The 16,851-nt window shown below is 39.6% G+C and overlaps 2 protein-coding genes across 3 annotated transcripts; one reads left to right on the forward strand and one right to left on the reverse strand.

The window, feature by feature from the left end:
* The first annotated feature begins 136 nt into the window (after positions 1 to 136).
* tmem11 (transmembrane protein 11) lies at positions 137 to 8,271 on the forward strand. 2 transcript variants are annotated; one of them, XM_063018734.1, is made up of 2 exons: positions 137 to 241; positions 7,203 to 8,271. In XM_063018734.1, the coding sequence occupies exon 2, from the start codon at positions 7,210 to 7,212 to the stop codon at positions 7,720 to 7,722; it is 513 nt and encodes a 170-aa protein (XP_062874804.1). In that variant the 5' UTR covers positions 137 to 241; positions 7,203 to 7,209; the 3' UTR covers positions 7,723 to 8,271. The 2 variants fall into 2 exon arrangements, with proteins under 2 accessions (XP_062874804.1, XP_062874805.1); XM_063018735.1 differs by lacking the exon at positions 137 to 241 and adding an exon at positions 669 to 730.
* Positions 8,272 to 10,286: 2,015 nt separating this feature from the next.
* On the reverse strand, positions 10,287 to 16,178 carry dhrs7b (dehydrogenase/reductase (SDR family) member 7B). The gene is made up of 7 exons (XM_062984737.1): positions 16,152 to 16,178; positions 14,706 to 14,863; positions 14,054 to 14,169; positions 13,349 to 13,559; positions 12,212 to 12,304; positions 11,127 to 11,279; positions 10,287 to 10,992 (listed from the first exon to the last, which is right to left on the reverse strand). Exons 2-7 carry the CDS (start codon positions 14,857 to 14,859, stop codon positions 10,796 to 10,798), a joined length of 924 nt encoding a protein of 307 aa, XP_062840807.1. The 5' UTR covers positions 14,860 to 14,863; positions 16,152 to 16,178; the 3' UTR covers positions 10,287 to 10,795.
* Between the last annotated feature and the right edge of the window lie 673 nt (positions 16,179 to 16,851).

Here is a 16,851-nt window from a genome sequence, read left to right on the forward strand (position 1 = left end):
CTGGTAAAATACTTGTACTTTTACTCAGGTATGGCTTTCAGGTACTTTATACACCACTGTCTGAATGCATCCAGTGAATGGCAAATCTGGATCTGTATGCAGGTCTTTCTACTGAATGTATGGAAGGGTTTTCGGTAAGGGGGGCGTGTTAACCAGTTTAACCATCGCTGTTTCTCCTCCCAGCGAGCCACGGCCAGCGGGTCCACAGTCAGACCTGCAGCGTGAGGAGGACACAGTATGGGTGAGTTTCAACCGAGTGTTTCCCTAATCCTCCACAGTTCTAACACTGATGGCCTTGAGAGAAACCTCGTGTTGTGTGTGCATGGGTGTTAGAACTGCAGGGTTGCATGCTATTGACAGTTACATGTAGTGTCCTTGTGTTTGATTGGTCATTACAGAGCAAAGTAAAAATATAATCAATTATTTATCTCTTGGGTTTAAATCGTTTACTATTCAAGTTATGGTATATCAATCAGATCGTATATAAACAGACTGTTTAAATGCTTTATTTTAAATTCATTAATATCTTAAAACACAATAATGAACGTGTAGATACGTAGCAAGTGAATCGGCCGATGGAAAGTGTAGTTTAATATAGTCGCGTGTGAGTGGAAATCAGTGAGTAGAAAACTACGCTACCCAGTGTGCATCACTGCACCACGGCATCGCGCTGGTTCTCCAAGATGGCGTCGTTTGGAAGGAGGCGCGGTGTCCCAGTCAACAGGGAGAGGTCAGTTAGCCCTGAATTAGTTCATACACGCTGTCTTTACGAACTTAAATACGCGTATTTTAATGTGGTAAATGTGCAGTGCAGTATTGTTTAAAGCCTGCGCCGTGCAATGTGCGAGAAAGCTACATAAAGTCTGAAAATACGGGTTTGTTTTGCTTCATGTGATGTTTTGATGAATAGCCAGTATGCTAACGCAGAAAACTGTACAACCGAAACGGTATCCGCTGGCTAGAATTAGTTATAATTATTAAAAACTGTATGACAGTGTCATATTTTTTAAAAGAAATTAAAAAACATAGCAGGAAATATTTGTAAAAGCTGTAAAGGAGTGACATAGTCAGTCAAAGTGACATAGCACGGTTTGGTTAGCATTCCTAGCTAACCAAGTCTACAGTTATCTAACTATTCTGGGTAAGCAATAACATTTAAATTAATACAACAAGGCAGTTATTTATTTATTTAAATATTTTGTTAATGCAGTGCACACCAAACATTGGGTTAGGAATTGTTTTAAAACAATTAAAATGAGAAAAAAAAATACATCTGTTTTACCGACGAATTAGTTACTATTTATTTGTTACCTATTAGCTTATTTTTATGACGTGTCCATTTTACAAGAAGGTTTGAATGTCAACTCAGCTATATACAGTGTACAGTACACAGAGACAAAATGCTATTCCTTCTAGACTCACGGTTCAATAAACAGCATGAAAGGACTTCTTTTAATATCCATACACAACATAGTTGTGACAAATACTGCGACGGGACTCCTACAATATCTATACATGTAACATGGGTTCAAACATATATGTACATCACAGCACAACAGAACCTTTCCAATTTCTCTATTCCTTAATTTCTTTCGGGATTAACAAAGTATCTATCTATCTGTCTGTCTGTGTGTCTGTTTGTCTATCTATCTGTCTATCTATCTGTCTGTGTCTATTTATCTGTATCTATCTATCTGCTTGTCTGTCTATCTGTGTTTATCTGTCTGTGTCTATCTGTCTGTATCTATTTATCTGTGTCTATCTGTCTATCTATCTATCTGTCTGTGTCTATCTGTCTGTATCTATTTATCTGTTTGTGTCTATCTGTCTATCTATCTGTCTGTATCTATCTATCTATCTGTCTGTGTCTATCTATCTGTCTGTGTCTATCTGTCTGTGTCTATCTATCTGTCTGTATCTATTTATCTGTTTGTGTCTATCTGTCTGTATCTATCTATCTGTCTGTATCTATCTGTCTGTATCTATCTATCTGTCTGTGTCTATCTGTCTGTATGTATCTATCTATCTGTCTGTGTCTATCTGTCTATCTATCTGTCTGTGTCTATCTATCTGTCTGTGTCTATCTGTCTATCTATCTGTCTGTGTCTATCTGTCTATCTATCTGTCTGTGTCTATCTGTCTGTATCTATCTATCTGTGTCTGTCTGTATCTATCTATCTGTCTGTGTCTATCTGTCTGTATCTATCTATCTGTGTCTGTCTGTATCTATCTATCTGTCTGTGTATCTGTCTCTCTATCTGTCTGTATCTATTTATCTGTCTGTGTCTATCTGTCTGTATCTAGCTAGCTATCTGTCTGTGTCTATCTATCTGTCTGTCTGTATCTATCTATCTGTCTGTGTCTATCTGTCTGTATCTACAGTGTATCACAAAAGTGAGTACACCCCTCACATTTCTGCAAATATTTTATTATATCTTTTCATGGGACAACACTATAGAAATAAAACTTGGATATAACTTAGAGTAGTCAGTGTACAACTTGTATAGCAGTGTAGATTTACTGTCTTCTGAAAATAACTCAACACACAGCCATTAATGTCTAAATGGCTGGCAACATAAGTGAGTACACCCCACAGTGAACATGTCCAAATTGTGCCCAAAGTGTCAATATTTTGTGTGACCACCATTATTATCCAGCACTGCCTTAACCCTCCTGGGCATGGAATTCACCAGAGCTGCACAGGTTGCTACTGGAATCCTCTTCCACTCCTCCATGATGACATCATGGAGCTGGTGGATGTTAGACACCTTGAACTCCTCCACCTTCCACTTGAGGATGCGCCACAGGTGCTCAATTGGGTTTAGTCCATCACCTTTACCTTCAGCTTCCTCAGCAAGGCAGTTGTCATCTTGGAGGTTGTGTTTGGGGTCGTTATCCTGTTGGAAAACTGCCATGAGGCCCAGTTTTCGAAGGGAGGGGATCATGCTCTGTTTCAGAATGTCACAGTACATGTTGGAATTCATGTTTCCCTCAATGAACTGCAGCCTCCCAGTGCCAGCAACACTCATGCAGCCCAAGACCATGATGCTACCACCACCATGCTTGACTGTAGGCAAGATACAGTTGTCTTGGTACTTCTCACCAGGGCGCCGCCACACATGCTGGACACCATCTGAGCCAAACAAGTTTATCTTGGTCTCGTCAGACCACAGGGCATTCCAGTAATCCATGTTCTTGGACTGCTTGTCTTCAGCAAACTGTTTGCGGGCTTTCTTGTGCGTCAGCTTCCTTCTGGGATGATGACCATGCAGACCGAGTTGATGCAGTGTGCGGCGTATGGTCTGAGCACTGACAGGCTGACCTCCCACGTCTTCAACCTCTGCAGCAATGCTGGCAGCACTCATGTGTCTATTTTTTAAAGCCAACCTCTGGATATGACGCCGAACACGTGGACTCAACTTCTTTGGTCGACCCTGGCGAAGCCTGTTCCGAGTGGAACCTGTCCTGGAAAACCGCTGTATGACCTTGGCCACCATGCTGTAGCTCAGTTTCAGGGTGTTAGCAATCTTCTTATAGCCCAGGCCATCTTTGTGGAGAGCAACAATTCTATTTCTCACATCCTCAGAGAGTTCTTTGCCATGAGGTGCCATGTTGAATATCCAGTGGCCAGTATGAGATAATTGTACCCAAAACACCCAATTTAACAGCCCTGCTCCCCATTTACACCTGGGACCTTGACACATGACACCAGGGAGGGACAACGACACATTTGGGCACAATTTGGACATGTTCACTGTGGGGTGTACTCACTTATGTTGCCAGCTATTTAGACATTAATGGCTGTGTGTTGAGTTATTTTCAGAAGACAGTAAATCTACACTGCTATACAAGCTGTACACGGACTACTCTAAATTATATCCAAGTTTCATGTCTATAGTGTTGTCCCATGAAAAGATATAATGAAATATTTGCAGAAATGTGAGGGGTGTACTCACTTTTGTGATACACTGTATTTATCTGTTTGTATCTCTATCTATCTCTATCTGTCTGTATCTCTATCTATCTCTATCTGTCTGTCTGTCTGTGTCTATCTGTCTGTATCTATCTGTCTGTGTCTATCTGTCTGTATCTATCTATCTGTCTGTGTCTATCTGTCTGTATCTATCTGTCTGTCTATCTATCTGTATCTATCTGTCTGTGTCTATCTGTCTGTATCTATTTATCTGTTTGTGTCTATCTGTCTGTGTCTATCTGTCTATCTATCTATCTGTCTGTGTCTATCTGTCTGTATCTATCTGTCTGTCTATCTGTCTGTATCTATTTATCTGTTTGTGTCTATCTGTCTGTATCTAGCTAGCTATCTGTCTGTGTCTGTCTGTATCTATCTATCTGTCTGTGTCTATCTGTCTGTATCTATTTATCTGTTTGTATCTCTATCTATCTCTATCTGTCTGTGTCTATCTGTCTGTATCTATCTGTCTGTGTCTATCTGTCTGTATCTATCTATCTGTCTGTATCTATCTGTCTGTCTATCTATCTGTATCTATCTGTCTGTGTCTATCTGTCTGTATCTATTTATCTGTTTGTGTCTATCTGTCTGTGTCTATCTGTCTGTATCTATCTGTCTGTGTCTATCTGTCTGTATCTATTTATCTGTTTGTGTCTATCTGTCTGTATCTATCTATCTGTCTGTCTGTCTCTATCTGTCTGTGTCTATCTGTCTGTATCTTTCTATCTATCTGCTTGTCTATCTGTTTGTGTTTATCAGTCTGTATCTATCTGTCTGTGTCTGTCTGTCTGTATCTATTTATCTATCTGTCTGTATCTATCTATCTGTCTGTATCTATCTATCTATCTATCTATCTGTGTCTATCTGTCTGTATCTATCTGTCTGCGTCTGTATCTATCTATCTGTCTGTGTCTATCCATCTGTCTGTATCTATCTATCTCTATCTATCTATCTGTCTGTGTCTATCTGTCTGTATCTATTTATCTGTCTGTCTGTCTGTGTCTATCCATCTGTCTGTATCTATCTATCTCTATCTATCTATCTGTCTGTGTCTATCTGTCTGTATCTATCTATCTATCTGTCTGTCTGTGTCTATCTGTCTGTATCTATCTATCTATATGTCTGTATCTATCTATCTGTCTGTGTCTATCTGTCTGTATCTATCTGTCTGTGTCTATCTGTCTATCTATTTATCTGTTTGTGTCTATCTGTCTGTGTCTGTATCTATCTATCTGTCTGTGTCTATCCATCTGTCTGTATCTATCTATCTATCTGTCTGTGTCTATCTTTCTGTATCTATTTATCTGTCTGTGTCTATCTGTCTGTATCTATTTATCTGTTTGTGTCTATCTGTCTGTATCTATCTCTATCTATCTATCTATCTATCTGTCTGTGTCTCTATCTGTCTGTGTCTATCTGTCTGTATCTTTCTATCTATCTGTCTGTGTCTATCTGTCTGTATCTATTTATCTGTCTGTATCTATTTATCTGTTTGTGTCTATCTGTCTGTATCTATCTCTATCTATCTATCTATCTGTCTGTGTCTCTATCTGTCTGTATCTATCTGTCTGTGTCTATCTGTCTGTATCTTTCTATCTATCTGTCTGTGTCTATCTGTCTATCTATCTATCTGTCTGTCTGTGTCTATCTGTCTATCTATTTATCTGTTTGTGTCTGTCTGTCTGTGTCTATCTGTCTGTATCTATCTATCTGTCTGTATCTTTCTATCTATCTGTCTGTGTCTATCTGTCTGTATCTATCTGTCTGTATCTTTCTATCTATCTGCTTGTCTGTCTATCTGTCTGTATCTATCTGTCTGTATCTATCTGTCTGTGTCTATCTGTCTGTATCTATTTATCTGTTTGTGTCTATCTGTCTGTATCTATCTATCTGTCTGTCTGTCTCTATCTGTCTGTGTCTATCTGTCTGTATCTTTCTATCTATCTGCTTGTCTATCTGTTTGTGTTTATCAGTCTGTATCTATCTGTCTGTGTCTATCTGTCTGTATCTATTTATCTGTCTGTATCTTTCTATCTATCTGTCTGTGTCTGTCTGTATCTATCTGTCTGTATCTTTCTATCTATCTGCTTGTCTGTCTATCTGTCTGTATCTATCTGTCTATCTATCTGTATGTATGTATCTATCTCTTTATGAATGACACGGTTCAACATACAGCACAACTAGGGCTGGGCGGTATGACGGTACATTTGGTATACCGTCTTTGATTCCCCATACCATACAGATTTTTCAAATACCTCCATACCCGAGTCTCCAGTAGGCAGCAAATCATATAATATTCCTCTATTGACAGTCGAGAGAAGCTTTTAGAGCAAAAATTAAAACACTGGATTCCAGGTGTGTCTTGCGGGGCAAAATACTTAAGGTCAGTTGCTAAACCAACGTTATAAGTGAACTGGAATCTGAGATATTTAAAGTTGTCCACTTTGTACAGTGGAGTTTGCAAACGGTGTTTTATTTGTTAAAGGGAGACTTAAGGGTAACTGTACAATACTTAAATAAACAATAAAAATTGTATTTATTGCAGCCGTTTCATGCATACTGATTCCATCATATATTCTGTCATTTTGTGGGGCCAAGCAAAGCGTATAGTACTCAAAACCTTCATTATATACATGGTAAAATTAAAACTTTCTATGTTCTGTTCTATGTACGTATGACAGTAGAATAAGCCACAGACATATAAAAAGTCCCAGTAACAGAAAAAAAAACAATGTGAAACCATGATTTTTGGTCATACCACTCAGCCCTAAGCACAACAATACCCATTCATGCAACACGGTTCAACAAACAGCATGAAATGAACTGCACACACAGCACGGTTCAACTCCAACTCCACAACAGGACCTATTCACAAACACAACACGGTTCAACAAACATCACAACACATAGAATCATTACACGATTCATAAAAACAGCATAACAGACCTATACAAAATCTCTACACACAGCATGGTTCAACAAACAGCACAATAAGACCTACACAATCCATCTAAAGTTTAAATTAATAAAGTTCACTATTACAGGTAAGTATATGGGTGAGTCACAACTTAGCAGTCTAACCCTAGTGTTTGTAGTGATCTCTATCTTCACTCTGACAGCATTACTGGTTAATCATTAATATCCCTAATAAGAAACTGTTGTGTAGCCATCTAGTCTTTTTCTATTTTTGTAATGAAACTTAACCTTTTTCCTTTTTTTGATCGTCTTCTAGGGGAGTGATGGCGGCGGCGGCCGAGTGTTACATTGTGCATGAGATCTACAATGGCGAGAATGCACAAGAGCAGTTCGAATACGAGCTGGAGCAGGCGCTCGAGGCGCAGTACCGCTATATCGTCATCGAACCCACACGCATCGGCGACGAGACAGCCCGCTGGGTCGCCGTGGGTAACTGTCTGCATAAAACGGCCGTGCTGGCTGGAGCCGCCTGCCTCCTGACGCCACTGGCACTACCCGTAGAGTACTCGCGCTACGTAGCGTTGCCTGCCGGCGCCATCAGCCTGGCCTGCGCCACTCTCTACGGCATCTCGTGGCAGTTTGACCCGTGCTGCAAGTATCAGGTGGAGTACGACAGCCGCAAACTGGCGCGTCTTCCTTTGCACACTCTCACCTCGTCTTCACCCGTGGTGCTGGTGCGCCGCGACGACGTGCACAGAAAGAGACTGCACAACACGATAGCGCTCGCCGCCCTGGCCTACTGCGTGAAGAAGATCTTCGAACTGTATGCCGTATGAACCGACACACACACACACGCGCACACACGCACTGATACATCATCTCACACACATACAGACATGCTGGAAGGGAGGTGAGAAGCACTACTAAATACAAACAGCAGACAACCACGGTCGAAAACTAACATGCAAATGGATGGAGAGAACAAACGCTAAAGAAAAGACCAGCAAGAACGGAGCAGCACTCTACTCTTCAACTCTTCTCCCATCTGCACCCTAACAGTGGAAGAACAGCTGATTAGACTGGATGGGAGAATTTAACAGATGAGACAACAATGCAGCAGGGGGGGTTATGTTAAAATGAGACAGAATTCCCCCTTTTTCTGCACTATTAAGTGACAACAGCAATGCACTTGTGCCCCCTCTGATCTGTCCATGTTCCTCGCTGAGCTCCTGCACGTGGACAGTGACCTTGTGGTGGAAAGGCGAACACAGACATGTTTTAAGTATTACTTTTCAAGCCCTTCCTCTCTCCCTCCCCCGTGTAGTTTTACTGTACCCTGCCTTGATGATTCACCTTTTCATTAAACAATAGGAGATTTAACCTGACTTTCATCTCTGATTGTTTTTTCATCTTTAATTTCAGTGTTATTGGGTAATTAAGAAAAAATCTTTCCCTCCCTCCCTCAAGTTAACTTAACCTTAAACGTATCTACACACTACAGCAAATATTTTGTGGCTAGTCCAATTCCTTCAGGAAACGAAGCAGGAATACCCAGGACAGGTCTTCGGCCATCCCACCCCACTCGGCTTATCATGTCTGTGTAGACGCCCAGCTGATCAAAAGCATTGTAAGATTTGAACCCGGACCTCAGCGGTGGTGGGCTAGCTTGATAGACCACTGCACCACCCGGGTGACCACATAGCAAACGATATTTACCTTACACAGTGTTAACAGAAATAATGTAAAAAAAAAAAAAAAAGAAAACGAGTTTACATGCATTGGATAATTAAAAGAATCAGATTTTATTAATTTGATTGCTTAAAACAAGCCTTTAACAGTTCATTTTAATCTCTGCTGTGCTATAGGCTATTTGGGTGTCTACACAGACATGATTGACTATTTGGGTAGGCCGGGTGTTCGAATAACCTAGCCAATGTCAATGTTCAAAAAGAGGGTTGCAACACGAGGAGCATCCAGTGTAAAAACTGTGCCAAATCAGGTATGTGGACCAGAATGATCTATTGTGGTGACCCCTAAATTTAAAGACCAGAACTGATTGTCTTTTTTTATTTTTGTCTGCCAATTCCTTTAAACTGTACACTATACACAGAGTAAAGAGATCAAATTGCGATTTTAAACACAGCCTCTCTATACAGTTGAACATGTTACAGAAGGGGCCTTAATCTGGGGTAGCAGTGGTAGCTAGTGGGCTGCAGGGATTACCAAGTGACATGAACATTATGGTGTGTGTAAAAGAGTTGTAACAGTTCAGTTAAAACAAACACACTGCTCATAAAAGCACTTTTTAAAGACAGTAATGCTTTCTCAACTATGAACTATGACTTTAATTTTGGATTTCTGAAACTGAAATATCGATCGTTACAAAGGGTACATTTTCATAACTGCTTCATTCTGGCCAAGGTTGCTGTAGGTTTGGCAACAGCCAGAAACATTGGCATAGCGGGTGTGTGGTGATCCAGCTCTCCTGGATTAGATCAGGGTTTGTGCAATATCTCAATATGAAGTACTATATACTATACTATATATTTAATAAATGTGTTAGGATGTGAGATATTAGAGAATATCTCGCTGAATTTATTATTGAAAATAATGTAATCATACCTGCTCACCTTGTCCATAAGGGTTTATGTTAACAATACATTATCTGGTAAGAGTTAAGACAGTTTTAAGAATGCATTAGCTTCCTAATTTAAATCCTAAAGAAATTAAACAGCAAGTGGCTTGACTGCAGTAAGAGACAGATTGGGAGGAGGGGAGGTGTGCATGCCATGCAATCTGCACACAGACCTAGGTGACTTCAGAGCCATATCGGTATAGCTAGATCAGTGGTCCCCAACCTTTTTTGCACTACGGACCGGTTTCATATAAGATATAATTTCATGGACCGGCAAGGGGGGGGGGGTTAAAAAATAGAATAACTGTACTACTCACAAATGATCTTTTTTCTCTGCAATGAGACGCTGCTCCCACCTAGGGGTGTTTAGAAACAATAACACCTGTAAAAAGTAGTGTTTTCATTGCTGATGTAGCGATCTCTAATTATTTATTCTTTCTGTGCGGCCTGGTGATTGAAACACATTTGAAACAGCAGGGGGCGCACACAGGCAGAAAAGTGAGTACCCACCGACATCGGTCTGATAAGGAACAAGCCATGCACCGTTGACAGGTTGTTACCAGAGGACATGAAGACTATGTAGTCTGGTATGGACCAACAGAAGGGCTATTGTGGCTCATATTGCGAATCATTTAATACTGGTAATAAGTTAACGTGTCACCACACACAAGTGCATCAAATCTCTCTGGGATTTGTGTGTGTGTGTGTGGAATTCCCACAGACATGGCCCAAAATCTTGTGGAAGCTCTCCTAGTAAAGCAAATGCATTATTGCTCATTTATTAGAAATGAAATATCAAACAAGCTCATGTTCAGTTACAAATTAGAACACAGTTTAAAGCAAAACAATACAATGCACAACATAAATAAAGTCTTAGCTGTTGTAGTGGTTACCTGACTGATGATTAGTTGCAGAATCAACCAACTAGGTGACAGTAGAAAACAAAATTACATGGACTCTGATTTAAAGAATGGCATGTTGCTCAGGTCAACACCAAGTGTGGGAATCCTCTGGTCTAAATCATGACAATATATACTGAAAGGTAGGTAGAACATCACTGAATAGTAAATCACTATAGACAAATCTGGCTACACAGTGGCCCTAAGATAAGAAAGAAGTTTAACTTGTAGATTCATTACAATAATAATCAGTCTATAAATAATGTACTTCACCTTTAAATTTTTTTAAACGATAGCAACTCAATAAAACATCTTTAAAACACTGCATGTGATTTCTCTCTGAATTAAACACCTGTGGCTACTTCTTACTGTTCTTTAATCCTTCTTCTCTTTTTTGGACCGAGAGGCCATGAGTTTGAAGAAGACACTGGGCCAGAGAGTGCGGAGGTAGACAGCGAGAGTGGGCAGCAGCCCAGCTAAGAGAACGTCTTTCTGTCTGTGAGTGACAGCCTTCAGAACAGCATGAGCAACGTCTACCGGGTCGCTTCCTGCCTCTGTGGTCTTATCCATCACTAAGAAACAACAAAGCAGAATAAGGCAAAGGCTTTATACAAGACGTGTCATATAACAATATTGGCAACTTTTTCAGAATGGGATTCGAATGCACAAACACACTACTCCTCAGCCAAGGTTCTAACTTCCTCACCTCCGTATTTGGATCCGGTTCCTGTAACCGCATTAACTGACAGGTTGGTTTTGATGTATCCAGGGCTGACGACTGACACGTGTAGACCGAATCTTTCCACCTCCGCCCGCAGGCAGTCAAAATAGGCCTGTGTCGCGTGCTTGGAGGCTGCATCTAAAAACAGCACAGACATCTGTGTATAATGTCAATACAATTAATTTTAGCGAACAACTAGGTCTGTTATTCAGCTTATAACATCTGTGTATTCTATTTATTTATTTATTAGGATTTTAATGTCATGTTTTACACACTTACATTCCAATTAATCTCACTTGCACGTCTTCGGACTGTGGGAGGAAACCCGAGCAAACTCCACATAGAAAGGACCAGGACCACCCTGCCTGGGGATCAAACCCAGGACCTTCTTGCTGTGAGGCGACAGTGCTACCCACTAAGCCACCGTGTCACCCAGCTGTGTATTCTAACATGCATTTTTTGATTTTATGCTTTATCTTGGCCCAGTCAGGGTCATGGTGGAACCGGTTTCCCCAGAACTTATCGTTCAAACAGAAAAACTCATTTCATTTTAATACGTTTGTTCATTTGTAGTAAATATAAACATACAGCAACATATAGAGAATCCCTTTTAATACACTTTCATGAAAAAATATCTTTTATGTGAGAGTATCATTTTGTCTTGTGATTCCGGAAAAACAGGACCAACTGTGACCCTGACCAAGATAAAGCAATGGTAAAACATAAAAATAAATGAATAAATGATATAGCAATGTCATTCCTTTTTTACCATGGCATAGTAAATAGCTCCACTCAATATACATATCTATTTTTTAAAACATTATCTTTGTTTATCACAATGACATGACCAACCATGTGATCCCCCATGTGGGAATTATCTGAGCATGATCTAGTGAAAAATCTTTCATCCACGTACACAGCTAGATACCTGACAATGAGTTCTGATCAGGCATGTGACTTAGATATATTGAAATTTGTTGGGAAGCACAATAAGTGGATGAAATTAGGCTGAAAGCCATGCGCTAAACAAGGTCAGACAGACAAGTAAACGTTTGTGCATGCTTACTTACAGGCTGATCTGTAAGGAATGGCAATTTTTCCCTGCACACTGCTGATTACCACTATGTGTCCGCTGCCTCGTTTCACCAGGAAGGGAAGAATAGCTGGAAAATAAGAAAAAAAACAGAAGGAAACTAATATTTAACGTTTGTTGATGGTTTTAATTACTAAAACATTACATTGACCAACAAAATCTCTAGACAGTGACAATAAACAGCACTACAAACAAGCACAGCTACACTAATCAGGCTTTCTAAACCTACCTGTTTAATGCTAAATAAGTTTAATACATACGATAAGCAAAACAATTCAATTGAAGCAAACAAGCCAAGTCTAATACAGTCTAATACACTAACCCACCAAGACACCAATACATTCGGTTTAGACAGCAGATTGTTTTTCTTTGATTAAGCTAATCAACAGGTGCTCAACCTTGTTGTCATACCCTTATAATGTCCACTTTTTTTAAATTTAAGGCATTTCCATACTGCAGGCAAGCCAGTCTAGCACCTGCACTCTTTGATTATGCAAACATCTGGTCAGTCTAGGCGCCGTCGCAAGCGACAGCCTCTCCGGTAGCTCAGTAAGTGTTGTACTTCTAAGGTGTTTATTCTTTATTTTGTGTCACTTTCAATAATTTATCTATCTATCTATCTATCTATCTATCTATCTATCTATCTATCTATCTATCTATCTATCTATCTATCTATCTATGTGCAGTTCTAACTTTCTTGGAAATGTCACAAAATAATGTATATTGCTGAAAACATATGTTGCTTCACAATGCGTATTAATCTTTCAGAATGAATAGTACCCTTATGCCATAATGTGTAAGTTACCCATATAACAGGCAGAAAAACATCCCCTAACAAAGACAGAGCCAGGCTTTTAAATTTTACACTGGTAACAATCTGAATGGTTCTTTACTTTGTTGGCAAGAGAACACATTATCTGTTACTCTAATGGAAAATATTGACTTGTCAGAGCACAATATATATTTGTACTGCGCATCAGTCCATTTCAGGTATGCTTAAGCCCAAAGAAGTCACAACTTCTGTCCCAGTTTTTCCAAATGACTGTACAGTATATTAACAAAGAGTTTAATAAAGTATGTCACATACTGTTTTCATTTCTATTGCTGCTGTTACCTTGAGTAAGAGCGATAGGACCGAAGTAGTTGGTCTCCATGACGTTCCTTTGCACAGAGATGTGTGTCTCCAGTATGGAGCCGCGGAAGCTAATGCCTGCATTGTTAATGAGAATGTCCACATGACCATGACACTTCAGAATATCTTCTGCTGCCTTGGTGACACGGTCCATGTCAGAGAGGTCAAAAGTTACCATGCATGGGGTATGGGTCTGAAAATAAATTCACAAAGTGGCTATTAATGCATTAATTAAGCAGCTAGAAGTTCAATGACACTGGACACAGCACATTTGAAAGACCTACTTAAATATTCTGTATACACCATCCTAATGGTTTTTAGTAAGTAACTCAGATATGGATTTCAGTTAAACTCAGTAATAATCCTGAAAGTGGAGAATTATTTCTCTAAATATGTAGAATGAAAATACACTAATCAGTCACTTTAATAAGTACTCCTCTCTGGTATGTACACAATGGGGCTAAAGCTGCTGGTATACAATAATTGACCTGTATCCCATTTATCAACCGAACAGGACACTCGTGGTAATGGCATAGTAGTGTGTTTTGTACTGGTATGAGTATCAGGTGGAGCAGTGTTGTTGATAGTTTTAAACACCTCGGTGTCAATGCTAGTACAAAAACAGTTCTCAAGCCAGAAATATAAAGCCAGAGTGTTAGTGGGCATGTAAATACACTGTGTATGTACCTTTGTTTCGCTATTTGTCAAGGTTTTTAACTCCTCTACGAGCTCTTGAAGTCTCGTCTGATCCCGTCCACACAGGATAAGTCGAGCCCCCGCTGCGTGAAAAACTCGTGCACATTCTGACAAAATGATAACATTATATTAGACATGCAGTGCATGGACAGAATACTATACTTTGCCAGTAGAGCTACATATTGCAACTGGAGATTTTTCAAAAGTCATGGCTGATCAGGGCATATGATAGTTGATGGTCCTTTATGCTGATATATTATTTGCACTGTTTATGCTGGAGGCATAGTACAAGTATTTGTTTGTGAGGGAGGCATAATACCATGACTACGCCATAGTACCACAGTACCTGTGCACTTATAGGGTATAGTATTACCAGCTGTTAATGATGGTGGCATAGTACAGAAATCTATATGTGATGATTGCATAAAACAGACATGTTCACAGTGGTTGCATTGAATGAACATCTGTTGGTGGCAATGGCATAGTGACATCTGTTTATGCAGGTGGCATAGGTTAAGATGGTCAGACATACAGAGTTTTAGTTAATCTTACATACTATGTACCATTCTTACAAACATATGTTCCTACATGATACCCATATTCATTATTCATCTCTTGTGGATTCACTGTTTAGGCTTCTTACCTTTGCCCAGGCCTGAACTGGCTCCAGTGATAACCACAACCTTGTCTTGAACAATCTGCTGCCCTCTTGCTTTCTGGATCATCCTCAACAATACGAGTAACCCAACTGCCCCTGCAGCAAGTGGCCCCAAACCAACACCTTTTAAACACTCCATTTACCTACACAAAGAGAAATACACATGCATGATCAAGTCCGTTTATATATACCAGGGATTTTAAATTATACCTTCATTTTAAATTATATATCAAGTGTGCAAGAATCCAACAAGAACATTTAAAAGTCTATAGATGCCTTCACTCCTCTGTGGGAATTTGTGCCACCGACATCCGGGTTCGAATCACAGCAATGCTGACCATGCGTCATGATTGGCTATGTCTGGAGTGTGTGTGGGGGGTGACTCCTGAGCAAATTCATTGAACACTGACATGTTGTGGCACTAGATTCACTTACATATTTAAAGACATTACACCTCCTTAGCTGCAGGAAAAAATCTTATTAAGAAGACTTAAGAGAGGAAAGTCTTAAGATAGGGGTTAAATCTAAACAAACAAGTTGCTCCAATTGTTAAAGGCAACTGATTAAAAAGGCAAGCATACGCTTGTTATCACAAAATAAGCATATAAACATGCATAGACTATTTCAGACAATACAATTTTAAAAGGTGTTTGGTGACAACTTCAAATCGGTATTTTAATGGATGAAAAACCCCAATGTTTAAGAGGACACATTTTATTAACTTACCTGAAATTTAAGAATCTGTATTATACTTTTTGTTTGATTATAAAGCTTTTGCTAGATGTGTAAGGGGTACCTTTTAACTTAGGTATTTATTTATTAGGATTTTAAAGTCATGTTTTACACTTTGGTTACATTAATGACAGAAACGATAGTTACTCGTTACACAAGATTCATCAGTTCACAAGTTTAATGTCAAACAGTCATGGACAATATTGTATCTCCAATTCACCTCAATTTCATGTATTTGGACTGTGGGAGGAAACCGGAGCCTCCAGAGGAAACCCACTCAGACACGGGGAGAACATGCACTCTCCACACAGAAAGGACCCGGATTAACTCAGGTAAGACCAGTGTTTTATACAGTTGAAGTTTTACACAGACGTATGTGCATAAGTATATATATATATATATATATTTATTTATTTTTATATTGTTTTATTTACCTGGAAAAAAAAAAAATAATAATAAAAAGGTCTAGAAAACAGACTGTACGGAACACTGTGCCAAAACAAGCTAACCAGTCATTTAGCTTCGTCCGTTCTATGTAGTTTCAAAACAAAAAACAACTATACAATTATATGTAGACTTGTAATAATATAAATAAGGACGTGAGTACTCTGAAATGTCATTTTATTAGAACGCATTTATGAACTGGTGATAAATATTTCAATACAACGGTCAAACAGGACCGAAATGATTGCTCCTTACCTAACGCTAAAGTCCATGTGAACAACACGGAAGCGACAAAGGCACTTTGACCAATAGGAATTCAGTATTACCAGATGGGCGGAGCCACTGAGCTGCACGCAAACCGCTACTCATGATGATGTAATAATTTGGTCTGGAAAGCCATAACTGTCATAAGTACATTCCAAAAAAAGTTGGGACAGTACAGCATTTACCACTGTAATGTTGCCACTCCTTTTCACCACACTTAAAAACGTTTTGGAACCGAGGATACCTATTTATATTTAGTGTTTCAGGTTTTATTTTGTCCCGTTCTTCCTGCAAACACGTCTTAAAATGTGCAACAGTACGGGGTCGTCATTGTCACATTTTTGGTTTCAAAATTCTCCACACATTCTCCATTGGGGACAGGTCAGGTCTGCAGGTGAGCCGGTCCAGTACCCGCAGTACCCGTACCCTCTTCTTTCCCAGCCATGCATTTGTGGTTTTGCATTGTCTTGTTGAAAAATGCATGGACGTCCCTGGAAAAGATGACGTCTTGAAGGCAGCATGTTGCTCTAAGATCTCAATGTACTTTTCTGCATTAATGTTGCCGTCACAGAAGTGTAAATGACCTTTACCAAGGGCACTGACACAGCCCCATACCATGACAGACCCTGGATTTTGGACTTGTTGCTGATGACAGTATGGATGGTCCTTTTCGTCTTTGGTCCGGACCTAG

Source organism: Trichomycterus rosablanca, chromosome 22 (genome assembly GCF_030014385.1).
Source record: "Trichomycterus rosablanca isolate fTriRos1 chromosome 22, fTriRos1.hap1, whole genome shotgun sequence".
In the NCBI taxonomy this organism is placed as follows: domain Eukaryota; kingdom Metazoa; phylum Chordata; class Actinopteri; order Siluriformes; family Trichomycteridae; genus Trichomycterus; species Trichomycterus rosablanca.